General features: G+C 37.0%; 1 protein-coding gene across 1 annotated transcript in view; it reads right to left on the reverse strand.

Annotated features, from left to right (window-relative positions):
• The window catches only part of ERICH3 (glutamate rich 3), a 117,248-nt gene that overhangs the window by 32,586 nt on the left and 65,876 nt on the right, over positions 1–18,786 (reverse strand). The window contains 2 exon segments of the mRNA XM_004369136.1: positions 11,731–11,967; positions 16,700–16,995. Coding sequence (XP_004369193.1) covers positions 11,731–11,967; positions 16,700–16,995 — 533 coding nt within the window.

Here is an 18,786-nt window from a genome sequence, read left to right on the forward strand (position 1 = left end):
TCTGTCTCATAAGGAGCTGCTTGGTCTTTATCTCTTACTCACAGGCACTGCCATCTAAACTGTCCATAGAAGTATGAAAGTATATTCTCAGCAACAAGATGCTTTTCCCCTCAACCTTATAACATCATCTATGACAATATATTTTCAATTGGTGAATTAGTGCCTTGGGTTGTCAACACAAATGCAGAGAAAAGGAAGCTGTCACTCTTTTTAAACGATAGGAAGTCTCAACATCATTCCTAAACCAGAGTGCTCTCTTAGTCAGTTTTCCGTCCATGGCACTGTACCACTCACAAGCTGTACACTCACAAGTGTATTTATCAAGGTAGGGCAACGTAATTGTTAGCTGGCAGTTTAAATGGGGCAGACTTGTCACAAGAATGACAGCCTGGGCAATTGTTTGCCCTCTGGGAATAGGTACAGGCAGGTTCAAATGAAACACATCCAAACACTAACAGCGAGATTCTTAATCATGTCAATAAAAAGGATGTACTGGTGTCTGGGATTCAGTGGTCACAATATGCCTCTTACACTTTTGAAGATGAAATGCTGTCTGGCTTTTCAACAGAACGTTCCAAGGAATCTATTGTGTCGTTATCATTTTTAATACATGCTACTTGTTTGCTGGATGAAATCTCTAATACTGATACTCCACCTGCTAAAAAGGCATGTTTTTTAAAAACATAAGAGCAGGGTATCAAAAAAAAGGAATGAAAAATAAGAGAGCTTGGAGGTGTAGGCAAGAAACAACAATAAGCAATGAGATTTTGTTGCAGAATAAAAGCAATGTGTTAACGTAAGTACCAAGGATGGAAAAGAGCCCTTTAAAAGGATACGTCAGTAACATCATTACTGAAACAACAAAATAAAACACTTGGCCAATTTAATTTGTGGCCCTTAAATTTCCTAATATTTGTGAATTAGACTTTATATGTGCTGATGGCTTCCATTATATATCCGTTCAAAACACTGTATATTTTCTATCTATGCACATGTAGCTATCTCTATAGAGTTTTTTTTTTTTAATAAAGATCCCAATAATAATTATGTAGCGTAAATGTAATTTGATAACATGCTGCTGACATAAATACATTGTATTCTTGGTGGTAATAATCAACAGATTGTTCCTTAGGGAGGAATTGTCCAGGGAAGAGAAAGGTATATTTGGATAAAATTAGGAAAAATTCATTTTTATATCCTCTGTTGAAAAACAAACTTAAAAAACCAAAATAAAACAGAAAACAGAGGCTAGAGAATAGGATAAGGAGAATAGTTCAAGATAAATGCCTCTAAAGTATATATTCTTAAGGGAACAAAACTATTTTATGAAGGAGGTTTGCTTTAGTTTATATGTGGGTATTTTCTAAAATTAAAGTTTATATCATTTCTCCAAAACACAGGCTCTGAAGTTGGGTAACATTTGCATCCTAACTCCACCACTTACTAGGTGTATGACTTACTAGCTATAGTTATTTAATCTCACAATTTCCAAATTTACTTATTTATGACATGGACATTAATAAGTACCTGCTTTTTAAGGTTGTTTGAGGTAAATGAGATAATTCATGTAAAATACTTAGTACCTAATAGAATCATAATAAACAGTGCCTACCATGTGACATATTGCATTTTCAGTTGTATGATGTCTTTACAAAATTTAGGATTACAACTAGTTATATGTAAGCGGTTTTCAATGTTAAAGCTTACCTATCGCTGTCAGTTATTCAATAATTACAGGTCTAAATGATTAAAGCTTTCCCTCCAAGGAAGATCCAAGTACTGCCTACATCCTTCTCTGTTTGAACATAAAACAAATTAGTCTGTCTTAGAAAAAAAAATCCATTTAACCCAAGAAAGCAAGGTGATTATGCAGCACAAAAATAATCCCCAAACAGGAGATATCCAAAAAGTGTACTGAATTTTTTATGAAATCAGTAATGCAATAGCTCCCCATTACTGAAGAAATAAAAAATTAAGAGTCCTTTGGGTTTTGAACCAGTTATATTTATATGCAAACACAGTTTCAATTGTTTCCAGGTTCAAGTCACTTTTACATTTTCTTTAAAATTATTGACTCAGCTGACATCACGTTTCCATAAACTTTTTTAACTTTCTCTGTCATATAGGAATATAAACATAAATCCAATATTCACATTCAAATTGAGAAAGGAGTTTATATATTATACATGTCTAGTTGGAGAAACAAAATGTAGGTATTGAGACAAATTATACAGAAGGCCTGTTTTAAGACTTTAAAAATATTTCTATGCCTGAACATTAACTTTTAGTAGCTCTTTCAACTATAACAAAAATGTTTTCAAATTTATTGATAATTAACGTCATTCTAATTTTTCACTCTTTACCTTGGTTGTCAGGAAGCCCAGGATTAAATTTTGAGTTCAAGTATAGCCATGGTCCGATCTCTGGTTTTTTGTAAAATTGTCTCCTCTGCTACCCTAAACAGTTTCTGCTCTTTATTTTATTGCTTTGTACATATGGACACGAAATTTTAGAATAGGTTTACTTGAATTTTTTATTAAGGAGAGTAAAACTATAAAGCAAATATTTTCCATTGTGATTACTTAATTTACTCTTATTTTATATTATCTTTATAAATTTATCGAATTCACATTTTCTTGATTTTATACAGAAAAAAATTGAGAGGTGAAAAAAATGAGGAAAATAGACAATAACTCAAAAAGTCATCATATGTGAACTCAGGGGCAGATTATCTAATAGGCAAGGTAAGCATGGTACTTACTCTGCTTACCAGATCATCTGTAGGCAACAATTTCACATTTTTTTTTACCACATTAAAGATTCCTCAGTCTTCCGGCCAACATGGAGCTATAGACAGAAGCACCACACCGTCCCTCACAGCAAAGACCCGAAAAACTAAGTCAAACAGCGACAAACATCAGTCCTGAAAGCCTAAGCATCAAATGAAGAGATAAAGAACTCAGCCAAGCAACAAATGGAATAAGAAACCTACAGAGAACAGAGAGTGAGGAGAGATACATGCAGAGGTCCCCTATCAGCTAACGCAGCATGGATTCTACATCTTGGGCTCCTGTCGGAGATCAGCCAACAGAGAGTACGGGAAACCAGCTTCACAGAGCTCCCAGCAGGAGACAGAACAACCAGTAACTAGCGATATATGCTTTCCCACCCCTCACCATTTTTCATCCCCACTTGGCCTCCTCTGTTTCCTGCAGCCAGTCTCTTGGTTGGGAGGCACTAGCTTCAGCCCTTTGCCGCTTGCATTCTACCCACCCACACTGACCCGCTCCTTGAGTGCCGTTTGTTTGTTGCTGGTATTGCTTTTTTCCTCTTCCTTTGGTTCCTTCCATACCTTTCACCACCTTCCCCTCCTTTCTATCAAATACAGGGCTCCATGTGCCATCTTTGCTTCTTCCTGAAAGGCTGTGAAATGCCACTCGACTGTGGAACTGCTTCCCAGCCTGCCCCACCATGCTGGTGGGATCCCTAAGGCTTTGTTTGTTTGTTTTGATTTGTTCTGCTTTGATTTGTTTGTTTTCTTCTTCTTTTCTCGGCTTGGGAGCCCCTTCTAGCCAGATTGTACTGCGTGACTTAGGAGCTACTTCCTTAGTCTGCACAGGCTTGCAGTGGGATCCCTGGGGGCATTTCTTTTTTCTTTTGCTTTGTTTCTTTGTTTGTTTGTTATATTTTGGGGTTTTTTTTGTGTTTTTTTTTTTATTCGTTTTTTCTCTCTCTTTTTCCCCTTTTGTCTTTCTTCATTTCTCAGTTTCTTGTCTCTCCATACTTACCTTCTCATCCTGTCTCCTGAATACCTGGCACTGTGTGACACCTCAACCCCTTTTAGTCGGGCTGTATTTTGTGACTTGGGAGCCACTTTTCTAGTCTTTGCAGCCACACTGGCGGGATCCCTGGGGGCTTTGCTTTTCTTTTTTTTCTAATTTTTATTTATTTATTTATTTTACCCTTCTTCTTTTTTTCTTTTTGTTTTTCTCCATTTCTCTGTCTCTCATCTCTCCACGCCAATGGCAAACTAACTTAACATTCTTTTTTGTTTGTTTATTTTTGGCTCCCGTTTCTCTCTCCTCTCTCTCCTCTTTCCCATGCCCATTTAGCTCAACACATCACAATCTCGCCCCTCCTTCTTGCATACCTGCACCATGTGCTGAACATCACACCCCCAAACAGCACAGGCATGGCCTACCAGAACCTGTCCTGCACTGAATCCTGGCCCACCCTGTTGGGCCTAGCACATGTCAAAAACAACCCATCCCAGCAAATCCCCTTCAGCTGTACCTGCCGTTCTGCACCATAAATGAGTGACTGATCCTGCCTATTGGACAAGGAGGTGAAAAGTATCATGTCCACAGATAAGCAACCAACAAAGTATGCACAGCCTGCCTGCTCAGACATAACCAAAAACAAAAAAAGCAGGATGAAACAAACAAATCTACAATCAATAAATGAGGAAAACAAGTACTGAATGTCACAAAGACAGCAGACAATATCAAAACATATACAAAAACAGGATAAGATGGTTCCAGTAGGCATCCAAAATAAAATACCAGATGACGTTCCAGTAGAAGAAAAGGCACTAGCACTACCTGATAGGGAATTCAAATCTCTAATATTCAGAGCTATCTAAGAGTTCAAGCAAAAAGCAGCCAAAAATGAGGAAAAAATAAACAAATTCATGGAAAAGGCAGACAAATTCATGGAAAATACAGACAAAAAAAATGTAAGAATTCAAGAAAGTAATACAGGAACAAAGTACCAAAATAAATTCACAGCTAGAAGTCGTACAAAAGCAGCAATTAGAAATTCAAAAGATAAACAGCAAAATTTCATAAATGGACAGTGTCACAGAGGGGCTGAGGAACAGGTTTGAAATGATGAAAGACAGGATCAGCAAAATTGCAGACAAACACTTGGATACAACTCTATCTAAGGAAAAATCAGGAAAAAGACCAAAGAAAAATGAAGAAATCCTGAGAATTATGTGGGATACTATCAAAAGCAAAAATCTGCAAGTGATCAGAGTTCCAGAACAGGGGCAGAGAATACAAAACACAGAGAGGATCATTGAAGAACTGTTGACAGAAAACTTCCCCAATATCATGAAAGATGAAAAGCTGACCATCCAAGAAGCTCAATGAACCCCATATAGGATAGACCTCAAAAGAAAATCACCAAGGCATATCATAATCACACTCACTGAAACCAAAGACAAACAAAGAATCCTGAGAGCAGCTCGAGAAAAACAAAAAGTGGCATACACAGGAAAAACAATAAGACTAAGCTCAGATTATTTGGCAGAAACCATGCAGAAAAGAAGGCAATGGTATGACAGATATAAAATCTTGAAAGAAAAAATTTCTAGCCAAGAATAATATATCCTGCAAAACTCTCATTCAAATATGATGGTGAAATTAGGACACTTCCAGATAAACAGAAATTAACAGAGTATGTGAAAACCAAACCAAACTTATAAGAATTATTAAAGGGAGCCCTTCAGTCTGAGAACAAACAACATCAGGACACAAGATCTAGGACTGAATCTAGGACACAGGATCGTACCAGCCAGATATCAACTTAGGAAATGAACTCTCAAGAACTATCCAAAAGCAAAAGAATTACAACAGGGAACAAGAGAGGTTAATCTGTAAATGACAACAACTTCAGATCAATAAAAGAGAGAATAAATGGTGATCTATAGAATCTTCTAATGGAGAGGAAAGCAAGGTGATACCAAGTAATAACAGACTGGCTGAACCTAGGAAGATAAGGGTAAATTTCAAGGTAACCACAAAGAAAGTTAACAAACCTCCTCATCAAAATGAAGAAGAAAAACATAAAGTCTCAGTAAAAACAAAATCTACAAAAACAAAAGAAATGAAAAAAAATCCACAAACAAAAGTAATTCAGCACAGGAGAGTAAGAGGAACAAAGAAATCCTCAGCACCACAAAAAAAAGTGTCACAAAATCACAGCAATAAACTCGCACCTATCAATAATTACACTGAATGTAAATGGCCTAAGTGCACCCATAAAGAGATGGAGAGTGACAGAATGGATTAAAAAAACAGGATCTATCAATATGCTGTCTGCAAGAGACACACCTTAGAAACAAAGACATAAATTTATTAAAAATCAAAGGATGGAAAAAAATATATCAAGCAAACAGCTACCAAAAAAGAGCAGGAGTGGCAATACTAATTTCAGATAAAATAGACTTTTAAACAAAACCCACCATAAAAGACAAAGAAGAATACTATATAGTGATTAAAGGGATGATCCATCATGAAGACAACTGTAATAAACATCTATACATCCAATAACAGGGCTCCAAAATACAGAAAACAAACTCTAACAGCACTGAAAAGAGAAATTGACAGTTCCTCAATAATAGTAGATTTCAACACACCACTCTCGGTAAAGGACAGAACGTCTAGGAAAAAACTCAACAAAGATACAGAAGACCTAAAGGGCACAATCAGCCAACTTGACCTCATAGACATAGGTAAAACACTCCACCCAACAGCTTCAAAGTACACATTCTTTTCCAATGCACATGGAACCTTCTCCAGAATAGACCACATCTTAGGCCACAGAGCAGCCCTCAACAAAATCCAAAACACTGAGATAATACAAAGTATCCTCTCTGACCACAATGCCATCAAGGTAGAAATTAATAACGGGAAGAGCAAAGAAAGAAAATCAACTACATGGAAACTGAATAATACCCTGCTTACAAACCACTGGGTAATAGAAGAAATCAGAGATGGAATCAAAAAATTCCTAGAATGAAAACACATCATACTAAAACATTTGGGACACAGCAAAGGCAGTCCTCAGAGGACAATTTATAGCAACAGATGCACACATCAAAAAAGAAGGGATAAAATCAAAACATTGACTACACAACTCGAACAAATAGAAAGAGAAGAGTAGAAAAAGAAGAGCCCACAGCCACCAGAAGAAAGGAAATAATAAAGATCAGAGCAGAAATTAATGAAATAGAGAATAGAAAAACAATAGAAAAAATCAATAAAAACAAAAGTTGGTTCTTAGAAAGGATCAACAAAATCAACAAACCACTGGACAAACTGACAAAAGAAAGACAGGAGAGGATGCAAATAACCCAAATAAGAAATGAAATGGAGGACATTACAACAGACTCAAAGGAAATAAAAAGGATCATAACAGAGTATTATGAAAAATTATACTCCAACAAATTTGAAAACCTAGAGGAAATAGATAAATTTCTAGAAGCACATTACCTACCCAAACTAACACAAAACGATATTGAAAATTTGAACAGACCCATAACAATAGAAGAGATTGAAAAGGTAATAAAAAAAACTCCCCCCCAAAAAAAGCCCTGGCCCAGATAGCTTCACTGGAGAATTCTATCAAACATTCAGAGAAGAGTTTATACCAGTACTACTCAAACTATTTCAGAACATAGAAAAGGAAGCAACACTTCCAAATTCATTTTATGAAGCCAGCATAATCCTGATACCAAAACCAGACAAAGACACCACAGAAAAAGAAAATTACAGACGCATATCTTTCATGAATATAGATGCAAAAATTCTCAACAAAATTCTATCCAACAGAATTCAGCATCATATAAAAAAAAATAATACACCATAAACAAGCAGGATTCATACCAGGTATGCAAGGGTGGATCAACATTAGAAAATCAATCAACATAATCCACCACATAAATAAAAGGAAAGAAAATAATCACTTGATCCTCTCAATTGACACAGAAAAGGCATTCAACAAAGTCTAACACCCATTCCTGATAAAAACTCTCAATAAAATAGGTATAGAAAGGGAATTTCTCAACATAATAAAGGGAAACTATACAAAATCAACGGCCAACATCATTCTTAATGGAGAGAGGCTGAAAACATTTCCCTTGAGAACAGGAACAAGACAAGGATGTCCTTTATCACAACTCCTATTTATCTTTGTGCTGGAAGTCCTAGCTAGAGCAATAAGGCAAGAAAAAGAAATAGAAGGCATCCAAATTGGTAACGAAGAAGTTAAACTGTCCCTACTTGTGGATGATATGATACTATACATAGAAAACCCTAAAGACTCCATCAGAAAACAACTGGAACTAATAGAATAAGATTCAGCAGATAGCAAGATACAAGATAAACCTACAAAAATCAGTTGGATTCCTATACACCAATAAAGACAATGATGAAAAGGAAATCAGGAAAACAGTATCATTTATAATAGTCCCTAAAAAAAAAAACTACTTAGGATTAAATCTAACCAAGGATGTAAAAGACCTATACAAAGAAAACTACAAAACACTACTGCAAGAAACTCAAAGGGATCTACATAAACGGAAAAACATACCATGCTCACGGATAGGCAGACTCAACATTGTGAAAATGACAATCCTACCCAAAGCAATTTACAAATACAATGCAATCCCGATCCAGATACCAACAACATTCTTTAAAGAGATGGAAAAACTAATCATAACTTTACTTAGAAAGGGAAGAGGACCTGGATAAGTAAAGCACTACTGAACAAGAAGAATAAAGTAGGAGGACTCGCACCACCTGACCTCAGAACCTACTATACAGCTACTGTAGTCAAAACAGCCTGGTACTGGTACAATGACAGACACATTGACCAATGGAACAGAATTGAGAACGCAGATGTAAATCCATCCACCTACGGTCACCTGATCTTCCACAAGGGCCTGAAGTCCATCAAATGGGGAACAGACAGTCTTTAATAAACGGTGCTGGCAAAACTGGATATCCATCGGCAAAAAAATGAAACAGGACCCATATCTCACACCATATACAAAAACTAATGTGAAATGGATCAAAGACCTAAGTATAAATCCAAAAACTACAAAGTTCATAGAACAAAAATTGGATCAACACTAGAGGCCCTAATATACAGCATTAGCAGGATACAAACAATAACTGATATACAAACACCAGAAGATAAGCTAGATAGCTGGGATATTCTGAAAATTAAATACTTATGCTCATCAAAAGACTTCACCAAAAGAGTAAAAAGAGAACCTACAGACTGGGAAAAAATTTTGGACAGTACAAGTCAGACAAAGGTCTAATCTCTAAAATCTACAAGAAAATCCAACACTTCTACAACAAAAAGACAAATAACCCAATTTTAAAAAAAAGGTAAAGGAAATGAACAGACACTTCACCAAAGAAGACATTCAAGTGGCCAAAAGACACATGAGGAAATGCTTGTGATCACTAGCCATTAGAGAAATGCAAATCAAAACCACAGTGAGATACCATCTCACCCTGGCATTACTGGTATGAATCAATAAAACTGGAAATAACAAATGTTAGAGAGGCTGTGGGGAACTCTAATGCAGTGCCAGTGGGAATGCAAAATGATACAACCATTTTGGAAAACGATATGGTGCTTCCTTAGAAAGCTAGAAATAGAAATACCCTATGATCCAGCAATCCCACTCCTAGGACTATATCCTAGAGAAAGAAGAGCCGTCACATGAATAGACATATGCACATCCATGTTTACTGCAGCATTGTTCACAGTAGCAAAAAGATGTAAACAACCTAGATGTCCATCAACAGACGAATGGATAAACAAACTATGGTATGTTCACACAATGGAGTATTATGCAATGATAAAGAACAATGATGAACCTGTGAAGCACCTCATAACACGGATGAAACTGGAGGATATTATGCTGAGAGAAATAAGTCAATCACAAAAGGGCAAATATTGTATGAGACCACTACTGTAAAAACTCATTAAAAGGTTTACACACAAAAATAAATAATCTTTGATGGTTACGAGGGATGGGAGGGATTGGGGAGAAATACTAAATAGACAATAGATTAGTGATAACTTTGGTGAAGGGCAAGACAGTACACAATACTGGGGAAAACAGCACAACTTGTACAAGGAAAGGTCATGGAAACTCCCTAGACTCATCCAAACTCCCTGAGGGACTGAATTGCTGGGCAGAGGGCTGTGGGGACCATGGTCTCGGGGACCATCTAGCTCAATTGGCATAATACAGTTTATAAAGAAAATGTTCTACATTCTACCTTCGCGAGTAGCTTGTGGGGTCTTAAAAGCCTGTAAGCAGCCATCTAAGATACTCCACTGGTCTCACTCCTTTGGGAGCAAGGGAGAATGAAGAAAATAAGACACAAGGGAGAGATTAGTCCAAAGGACTAATGGACCACAACTACCACGGCCTTCATCAAACTGAGTCCAGTACAACCAGATGGTGCCCGGCTACCACCACTGACTGCTCTGACAGGGATCACAACAGAGGGTCATGGACAGAGCTGGAGAAAAATGTAGAACAAAATTCTAACTCACAGAAAAAGACCAGACTTACTGGCCTGACAGAGACTGGAGAAACCCTGAGAGTATGGCCCCCGGACACCCTTTTAGCTCAGTAATGAAGTCACTCCTGAGGTTCACCCTTCAGCCACAGATTAGACAGGCCCATAAAACAAAATGAGACTAATGGGGTATAACAGCCCAGGGACAAGGATTAGAAGGCAGGAGGGGACAGGAAAGCTGATAATAGGGAAGGTCAAGAAGGGAAAGTGTTGACATGTCGTGGGGTTGTTAACCAATGTCATAAAACAATATGTGTACTGACTGTTTAATGAGAAACTACTTGTTCTGTAAACCTTCATCTAAAGTACAATTTAAAAAAAAATCCAAAAGGAAAAAAAAAAAGATTCTGCTTTTAGGTATGGCTGGCACCTGTCTCTCCCCCAATCCCAGAGCACCTTCTTATAGAATCAAACCTTTTTTTAAACTTACAATCCTTGACAGGGGCAAATGACCCAGTAAGCAAGGTAAGCATGTGTCTCCAACTAATCTGTAGTGAACAATTTCACACGGGCTTCATCAAATCTTTGATCTGCTTACCTTGCTTATTGAATAATCCGCTCCCGTATGACCTCATAATCTAGTCAGAAACAAACTGCAAAGACATACACATACATAAATATAAGAAGCATCTATTTTCATTACTGATAAATGCCCAGGATGCACCAGGAGAGATGCTTGTTTAATTAAGAACTATTTGGCCAAACTCTCTGATGGGACAGAGCAGGAAATGGTTTCCTCCTTTCACTGGACAGAATTTAGTAAATTAACGTCTTAAAAATTCAAGGTATGTCTCAGATGATGAGGGTTTCTTTCTCCCTATAAAGCTTTGCTTTTTTCTGTGAATATTCAGTGCCATTTTAGACTTGAAAATTGTGAGGAAGACACCTTTGTTAAGAGAAATAATCTTTCCATGTAACTAACACGGCAGCTTGCTGTGTTCAAGGTAACTGAAAAAAAAAAAAATTAACTTAAGACAGAGATCTCCAACTTCTAACTGATTAGGATATACTTTTCATTTTTCCAAAGCCAAAAAAATGATGAAAATAAACATTTCGGATAAAACAACATGGCACCTTTTTAAGTAAATGGAGTATCATTACAAGCTCTACTGACGCCCTGTTGAAAAGTCCCAGGAAACCAGAGAAAGACAAAAGGGAATAACAAGTGATTTCAGTACTAGGATACCTGTGGAAGGCTGATTGATCAGCACTCTCTGGTTAGGGAACCCTGCCCTAAACATTCCCTTCAACAATGGATTATCCCATTAAATATAGTGAAAAGCAGTAAGCACACCCACTAAACAGACTATGTCATATGAGAAGCTAAACAACGTGCCTTGTTTTTCCTCTTCCAATTCACTGTAGGAGCATCCATCGCTTTCATCTTTCACATTGTCATCTGCATCTGGTGCCTTCTGTGATGAGGTTTTACTCTCCTTTTCAGGGTCTAAATTATCTTTTTCATCATCTGAGGATGACTTTGTCATTCCATTCATTTGATCATCAGCCTGTCCTTCTTCATTAGCTTTCTCATCTTGTTTCTCCTCATCTACTTCAAAATCTTCTTCATATTCTGATAAAAGAAAATCTCCAGTATGAGAATGAAAATAGAATTCCTAATACCTAACCCATTTCATTTTAATGAGAACTTTGACTCCATTAGCCTCTCTTCTCTGGGCCTTTCTTCACTTATTTTTCACGCAAATTAGTGAACATGGAAAACTAGCAGCAAATGATCAAAGATTGCAATCAGTTACATATACAAAAGCACAAAAGAAATGAAGCTTCAAATGACAAGGCTGAAACCTAATAAAAGTTCATTTATAAATGGACATAATCATCTACAATGACAAAAATGGACGAGAAGAACTTGAGAGAAAACAATAAATTAGAAATAAATTAAAAATGAAGAGAACAGGATTATAATAATGAAAGTTAATTTGGAGACCCAGTGTGGTCATATTTCATATGAAGAATGTTCAAAATATTTGGATATCAAGTTAATGAACAGTGAAGTGAAAAATTCAATTAATCAAGTCCAAGGGCCTGAGAAGTACACTGAATAGCACATTCTTTGAGAACCAAGTGGACATCAAGAAAAGGCATTATGAAAGATTCTATACCTAGACCAGAACTAAAATCACATACATTATTCATTCCTACAATAATGAAATAATTGTATTCCAAGGATAAAAATTCTTAGAAAACTGAATATTACTGTCACAGTCATTAATTCACTGCATTCCCTATAGACTTGCAACAAATCTGTGGCAGAAAAAGGAAATTGTCACATCAGATAAACTCCAGCTGTCCCTTGTGGTTATAATTTTTCACCTTTCATATTTAATTGTTCCCCTTTTTCTTTCCACCAAAGATGAAAAATCTTGAAGTGACAACATGCCAAGTATAGAGAGCAAAAGGATCTCATGCAGAACCAATTAAGCACATAAACACTTATCTTTAAAATAAAAATTACAGGGAAAATAAAGGTTTTCCTATTTTGGGTGTTTTAGTTATTAGATATTCTGGCTTCTTTTCCAGTGGTGGGGACCTCTCGGGTAATTACTTGAGAGCTGTCCGCCCTGTTACAATGAAAGAAACTTAATTTAGAAATTCATACCCTGAACATCTGGAGAAAGCGCTTTAAAGCAGAGAATGCATGAGGAAGATGTAAAAGGAAAAGTAAAATCGAAAACCATAAGGAAGAAAGCAAACAAAGAGAAGTCATCACAAGAATGTTTTCATGGAAGAGTTAGTATGGGGAGCAAGAAATGTGAAATAATACCAGTAAGACAAAATTGTAAAATAAGCAAGGTGAAGAATTCAGTTTATATTCCATGACACAAACAGGACACAGTAAATATAGGAATATTTTGACCCAAGTATTGCAGGCCAGGTTATAGGATAGTTCCTTATTTGGCCCACTTGGCTGTCCAACAATAAATCTTATTTAGAAACTTCTATATGGAAGAAGATAAAATTGCAAAATAAAAGATATTACAGTAACACAACCCCTGCAATCAAGGAGTTTCCAATTGTTGAGGAAATAAGATGTAGGTATACAAGAGATAATGTATTCATATTATAGTAGTTTTTATACATGGAGCCCTGGTGGCACAGTGGTTAAGAGCTTGGCTGCTAACCAAGAGGTTGGCAGTTTGAATCCACCAGCTGCTCCTTGGAAACCCCATGGGACAGTTCAATTCTGTACTATAGGGTCACTGTGAGTCAGTATAGACTTGACAGCAATGGGTTTAGGTTCAGCAATGTTAGTTCCAAACACCACTAGACTCTGTTGCTATGCATTTTTATACAGGACACATGATTAATTATATGAGGCAGTGCCAAATAAGTGGGATGGAATCAAGGGAGGATTGAAAAATCGTTTTAGGGAATCATGAAAGGTTTCACAAAAGTAGGCGTGGATGTTAGCTGCAGAATACACACAGAGACACACACATATACCACTTTACAGATATTTGATACTGTTCACAAAATAAGCAGGGGGTCATACAAAGCATGAGTGAATTTGTGCAATTCTGTCAATAGTAGTACATGGTGGTATAGTATGAGGGCTTAGGGTTCAGCAGTCATGTGCCCAAGTCCCAGTTAAAACACTTTATAGCTGTGTGATCTTGACAATTTGCTTAACGTCTTTAAGCTTCAGTTTCTTCATCTGTAACATGGGTAGTACCTGACTCACAAAGCTGTGGTTGAGTTTTAAAAGCAATAATCCCTGGAAATGCTTAGAACAGTGCCAGAAACAGTAGACACATAAAAATACCAGGGCTTAGTAGTAAATAGTGACTGTGGTTGAGAGGTGGAAGGAGTTGCTGATGGAATAGGAGAAAATGCTCATAATATTTGCTCTATTGACAGCAATACTCTTTAATGGAGGCACCTGATTAAAATCAGAGAAGTACAAGTGTCCATAATCAGGATACAATTATAGTTACATTTAGAAGCAAAGCAGAAAATTGAAGAAACATAGTGAACCACAAGAATAGTCCCTGCATCCTATGTTGCAAGAACATCTGTGTTTTCTCTCAAAATATGAAATTTAGGACTGTCCTGACTTTGTTTTACCCACCACCATTATTCCACCTAAATATTAACCTGTTAGTCCGTTAGCATATTAGCTCAAAACACACCACCTTTGTGTCATCTCATATTTTCAATATGAATAGTGGCATGCTTTCTGGATTCCTTTTCATAATTGTTTCTGTTTCCTCCACCCCAGTTTCCTTCTTCCAGGGAACTTAATTAGCTTGTTGTTTACCATCGCCACTAATGAGAAAGTAAGTCAATGCCAGGTCAACATCAATCGAGCCACAACCCTCCCTCACTGACCTCGACTCAAGCTTCTTGTTGCCCTTAGCATCAGTGGCTGTTGTGCAGAGAGCTGAAGCTTTGCTGCTGCTGTTTCTTTTTCATTTTTTAATGGAGTTGGGCATTTAAAGTCCATTAACTAGCCAAAACAGAATAGAGATCTGGGGGAAAAGCTGTATTATAGATACACAATATGACACTCACAGCACTACCCATGTTGGTTTAAGAAAAAAAAAAATGAAGAAAATGAAGAGCCTCCATTGACCAGCTTTAATAAACCTCCATGTCTTGAAAGTTAAAATACACAAACACAACCCATTTGTTAATCTCTCTGCTATTGCTGTTGCTATAGGTATTTTAAAATTCTTAGGCCAAGATAAGAATAAAGATTAGAAGGGATCATGGAGAGAGGTGAACTGGGTAAAGTGTTACAAGTGAAACCTTTTTTAGAATAGTCACATCATTTTAGTAATAAACAAAGTCCAGCGCTTAATATCTCTGTAATTATTCTCTTGAATTTCTGAAACTTGTGAACAACAAAAAAGAGCTCTGGTGGCACAGTGATTAAGTGTTCAGCTGCTAACTGAAAGGTCAGCAGTTCGAACCCACCAGCCACTCCACGGGGGAAAGATGTGGCAGTCTTCTTCCATAAAGATTTACAGCCTTGGAAACCCTATGGGGCAGTTCTACTCTGTCCTATAGGGTCGCTCTGAGTGGGAATCGACTCAACAGCAATGGGTGGGCAACAAAAAAACAAGGTAAAGAGAAGGTACCAGGAATCTGCCTCTTACTTGATGCCAGCCCTTCTGCAGGTCCCTCCAGCTCATGGCTACTACTTCTGTAATCCAGGCTTTCCCTCCTGGGTATTATGGGGACACTCAGTCACATCCTCCTGACACACTACTATGTAGCATCCTGGATGGCTTATACAGAAAACGATGTTGTAGAGTGTTGAAAGTTTGGGCTTTGGAATTAGACAAACCTAGATATGAATCCTAGCTCTCTACTTGTTTTCTATGACATTGAACAACTTAGGCTTTTTGAGCCTCAGTTTCCCAACCTGTCAAATGGAGGTTGTACTAATGCCTGTCACATGGGATGGTGAGGATAAAATGAGACAGTGTGTAGTAAGTGCCTGCCAATGCACTCAGTGACTGGCACTTTTATTATTGTTGCTATCACTACTATTAAAGAAGGTTTTCTGTGTGTGTGTTTGTGTGTGTGTGTGTGTGTGTGTGTGTGTGTGAATGACTATGTGAATACATACAAGAATGGATGGATAGACAGATGATAGATAGACAGACAGGTAGGTAGATAGATAGATAGATAGATAGATAGATAGATGGATAAACAGGAAAGCAAGGAAGGCAGAGAGGTAGGTTCCAGGATTCCAAACCTATGTCAACTGTTTTTAGTTATGGTATACTCGATCATCATTTAATCTTAGGTTTTTCCTGTATTATGCGAAAGCAATTCATCAATTTCTGCAAAGCAAATTCTTTCGAAAACTAAAAAAATAACTAAAATTCCATTTGGTCAAAATGATCTGTGCAGAAGCCAATTTAAAAAAAAAAAAAAAAGTTGGCGTCGAGTTGATTTCAACATAGCAACCCTATATATAGGACAGAGTGGAATTGCCCCGTAGGGTTTCCAAGGAGCAGCTGGTGGATTCAAACTGCCAACCTTTTGGTTAGGAGCCAAACACAGAGCCTCTTAATCCTCCTGCTTTTCTCTCCCCTCCACCCCCAACACAAGCACCCTCAGTGCCTCTGAGTCAGGCCTCCCTCTGCAGTAGAAGACTGAGGACTCTGCAAAACAGTGAGGAAGGAGGTTAGAGATTCCTTACATGTGACAGAGTTGCCTAAGACCATAATCGAGTAACAACAGTTAGTAGATATTTTTGCAAATTTTGGTAATCACATTTTTAAAATAAAACAGCAGCAGCAACAACGAAAGAAATCTGTGTTATTGATTACCATATTTGAATGTATTTTCCTGGTCATCTTCCCAAACGTTTTGTCCTGGTTTTCCTTTACTTTCCATTTCTTCCATAGCAGTTCTCACTTCTCTGACCCCCGTTTCTTCTTCTTGAGCTGAAAAAATGGCTGAGGCCGAGATTTTGTTCCCCTCGATCGTGTTCCTTCTTGGTATCATGTACTCTTTATCCTTCCTCAGCTTCTCCTTACCCTTCAATTCCTCTCTTTTCTCAGCATTTTCTTTCCTAGTTTTTGATGAAGATGTTTTTTTGTCAAGCCCCATGGCAATAATGCACCTATGAAGAATATTAACGTAAAGTGTTCATTAGCCTTTATATACAGCACTGTGGAACCTCAAAGCTTTTAAAATCACTTATCTGTTATTCTAGTATGAAACGTTATGAGAAATAGTTTTATTATGGTACACACAGGTTAATTAAAAAACTATTTTCTCTTTATTGATAGTAAAATCTTATGTGAACCCAACAAATTATTAATAATCTTACTCACAATAATAAACAAGAAAACAACTCAACAACTAAAACTATAGCCTTAGACTAAATTTGTGCTTTAAGGTATATTTGTAACCTTGTATCAGAGTCCAATATACATATTATTCAAGTCCTTAAATGAAAATTATATGATAAAAGAGCATTCAGGTTTACAAACACAGGCAAGCTGAGAGTAAAACAATCAGAAGAAAGATGCCATTCAATCTTTGATAGTTTATCATTCTAAGAACATAACCACAGTTAAAAAAAAAAAACACATACAAGATTGACTAAATAAATATGACTGACTTTTGTAAGAAATATACACAGCCAAATGTTATATCCTTTAACTAAAAAACACGTCGGGAGCCTGCACACTTATTTTAATAGAACTGCCATTATTGCTTTTAGAATGGCCTTTTGAAGCCTGTACTACATTCTTTTGATGGTTTTTGCTGGCAATAAACTTTTGTTCTTTGAACACGGTAATGATTTTTAGAGGTCAGAGAGGGTCATTCAAAGTCAAATCAGTGAACCAACTAGATGATCTGAATTTATTACACCATTTTAGAAAAAAATATTTTTAAAATCAGTTACAATAAAAAATGTGGATAAATTCTCTCCTGTAACTTTTTTCCCACCTCTCAATATCAAAATAAGAATTCTAATAATGATAATAAGCACATTAATAAAAATGGTGATTATGATAATGGTAAGATTATTAAGCACCTACTCTGTACCAAGCTCTTTTCTTTATATATATTATCTTACAGGTTTCATTACCCCATAGACCAATGAATTAAGAGTTATCATCACCATTTCACAAATGAGAAAACTGAGGCTTAAAGGGTTCTGTGACTTGCCCAGAGTCACTAATGAGCAGATTAGGATGGAGCCAGGATTCCAGCTCAAAGGTGTCAGGCTCCATAATCTCACACTAAACCTAAGCACCTAAAACAGTGCCAGGTATATAAAATCAGTTGCTTTTCAAGTCAATTCCAGCTCATGGCGATTCATGTGTTTCAGAGGAGAGCTGTGTTCCATAGGGTTTTCGATGGCTGATTTTTGAAGTAGGAAATCCACAGGTGCACTATTGCAACGAGGCTTGGCCAAAAAAAAAAAAAAAAAAAAATCAAAAACCAGGAAAGGCCAGGCCTTTCTTCTGTGGCACTTCTGAGTGGACTTGAACCTCCAACCTTCGATTAGCAGCCAAGTGTGTTAACTGTTTCCACCACCCAGGGACTCCTCACAGTGAATCATAACCATGTTACTGTATTACAAGAATAGCCCCTGAGACGATTAACTACACACACAAATGTTACACTACTGCGCTTACCACCAGAGGAAGTATTGACAGTCCTCCTTCTCTGGACCTACGCATATCTCCAACTATGGGAAACTGAGGCAATTAAAGTAGGTGGGTGAAAAGGCACCAGAATGCAGTCAAGACTTGTCAGCCCAAGAGAGATAGGAATAATATTAAAAATCTGAAAATTGACACTGAGTGAAATAAGTCAATCACAAAAGGACAAATATTGTATGAGACCTCTATTGTAAAAACCCATGAAAAAGTTCACACACAAAATGTAACAATCT

The sequence above is a fragment of the Trichechus manatus genome, unplaced genomic scaffold (assembly GCF_000243295.1).
Source record: "Trichechus manatus latirostris isolate Lorelei unplaced genomic scaffold, TriManLat1.0 scaffold00003, whole genome shotgun sequence".
NCBI lineage: Eukaryota > Metazoa > Chordata > Mammalia > Sirenia > Trichechidae > Trichechus > Trichechus manatus.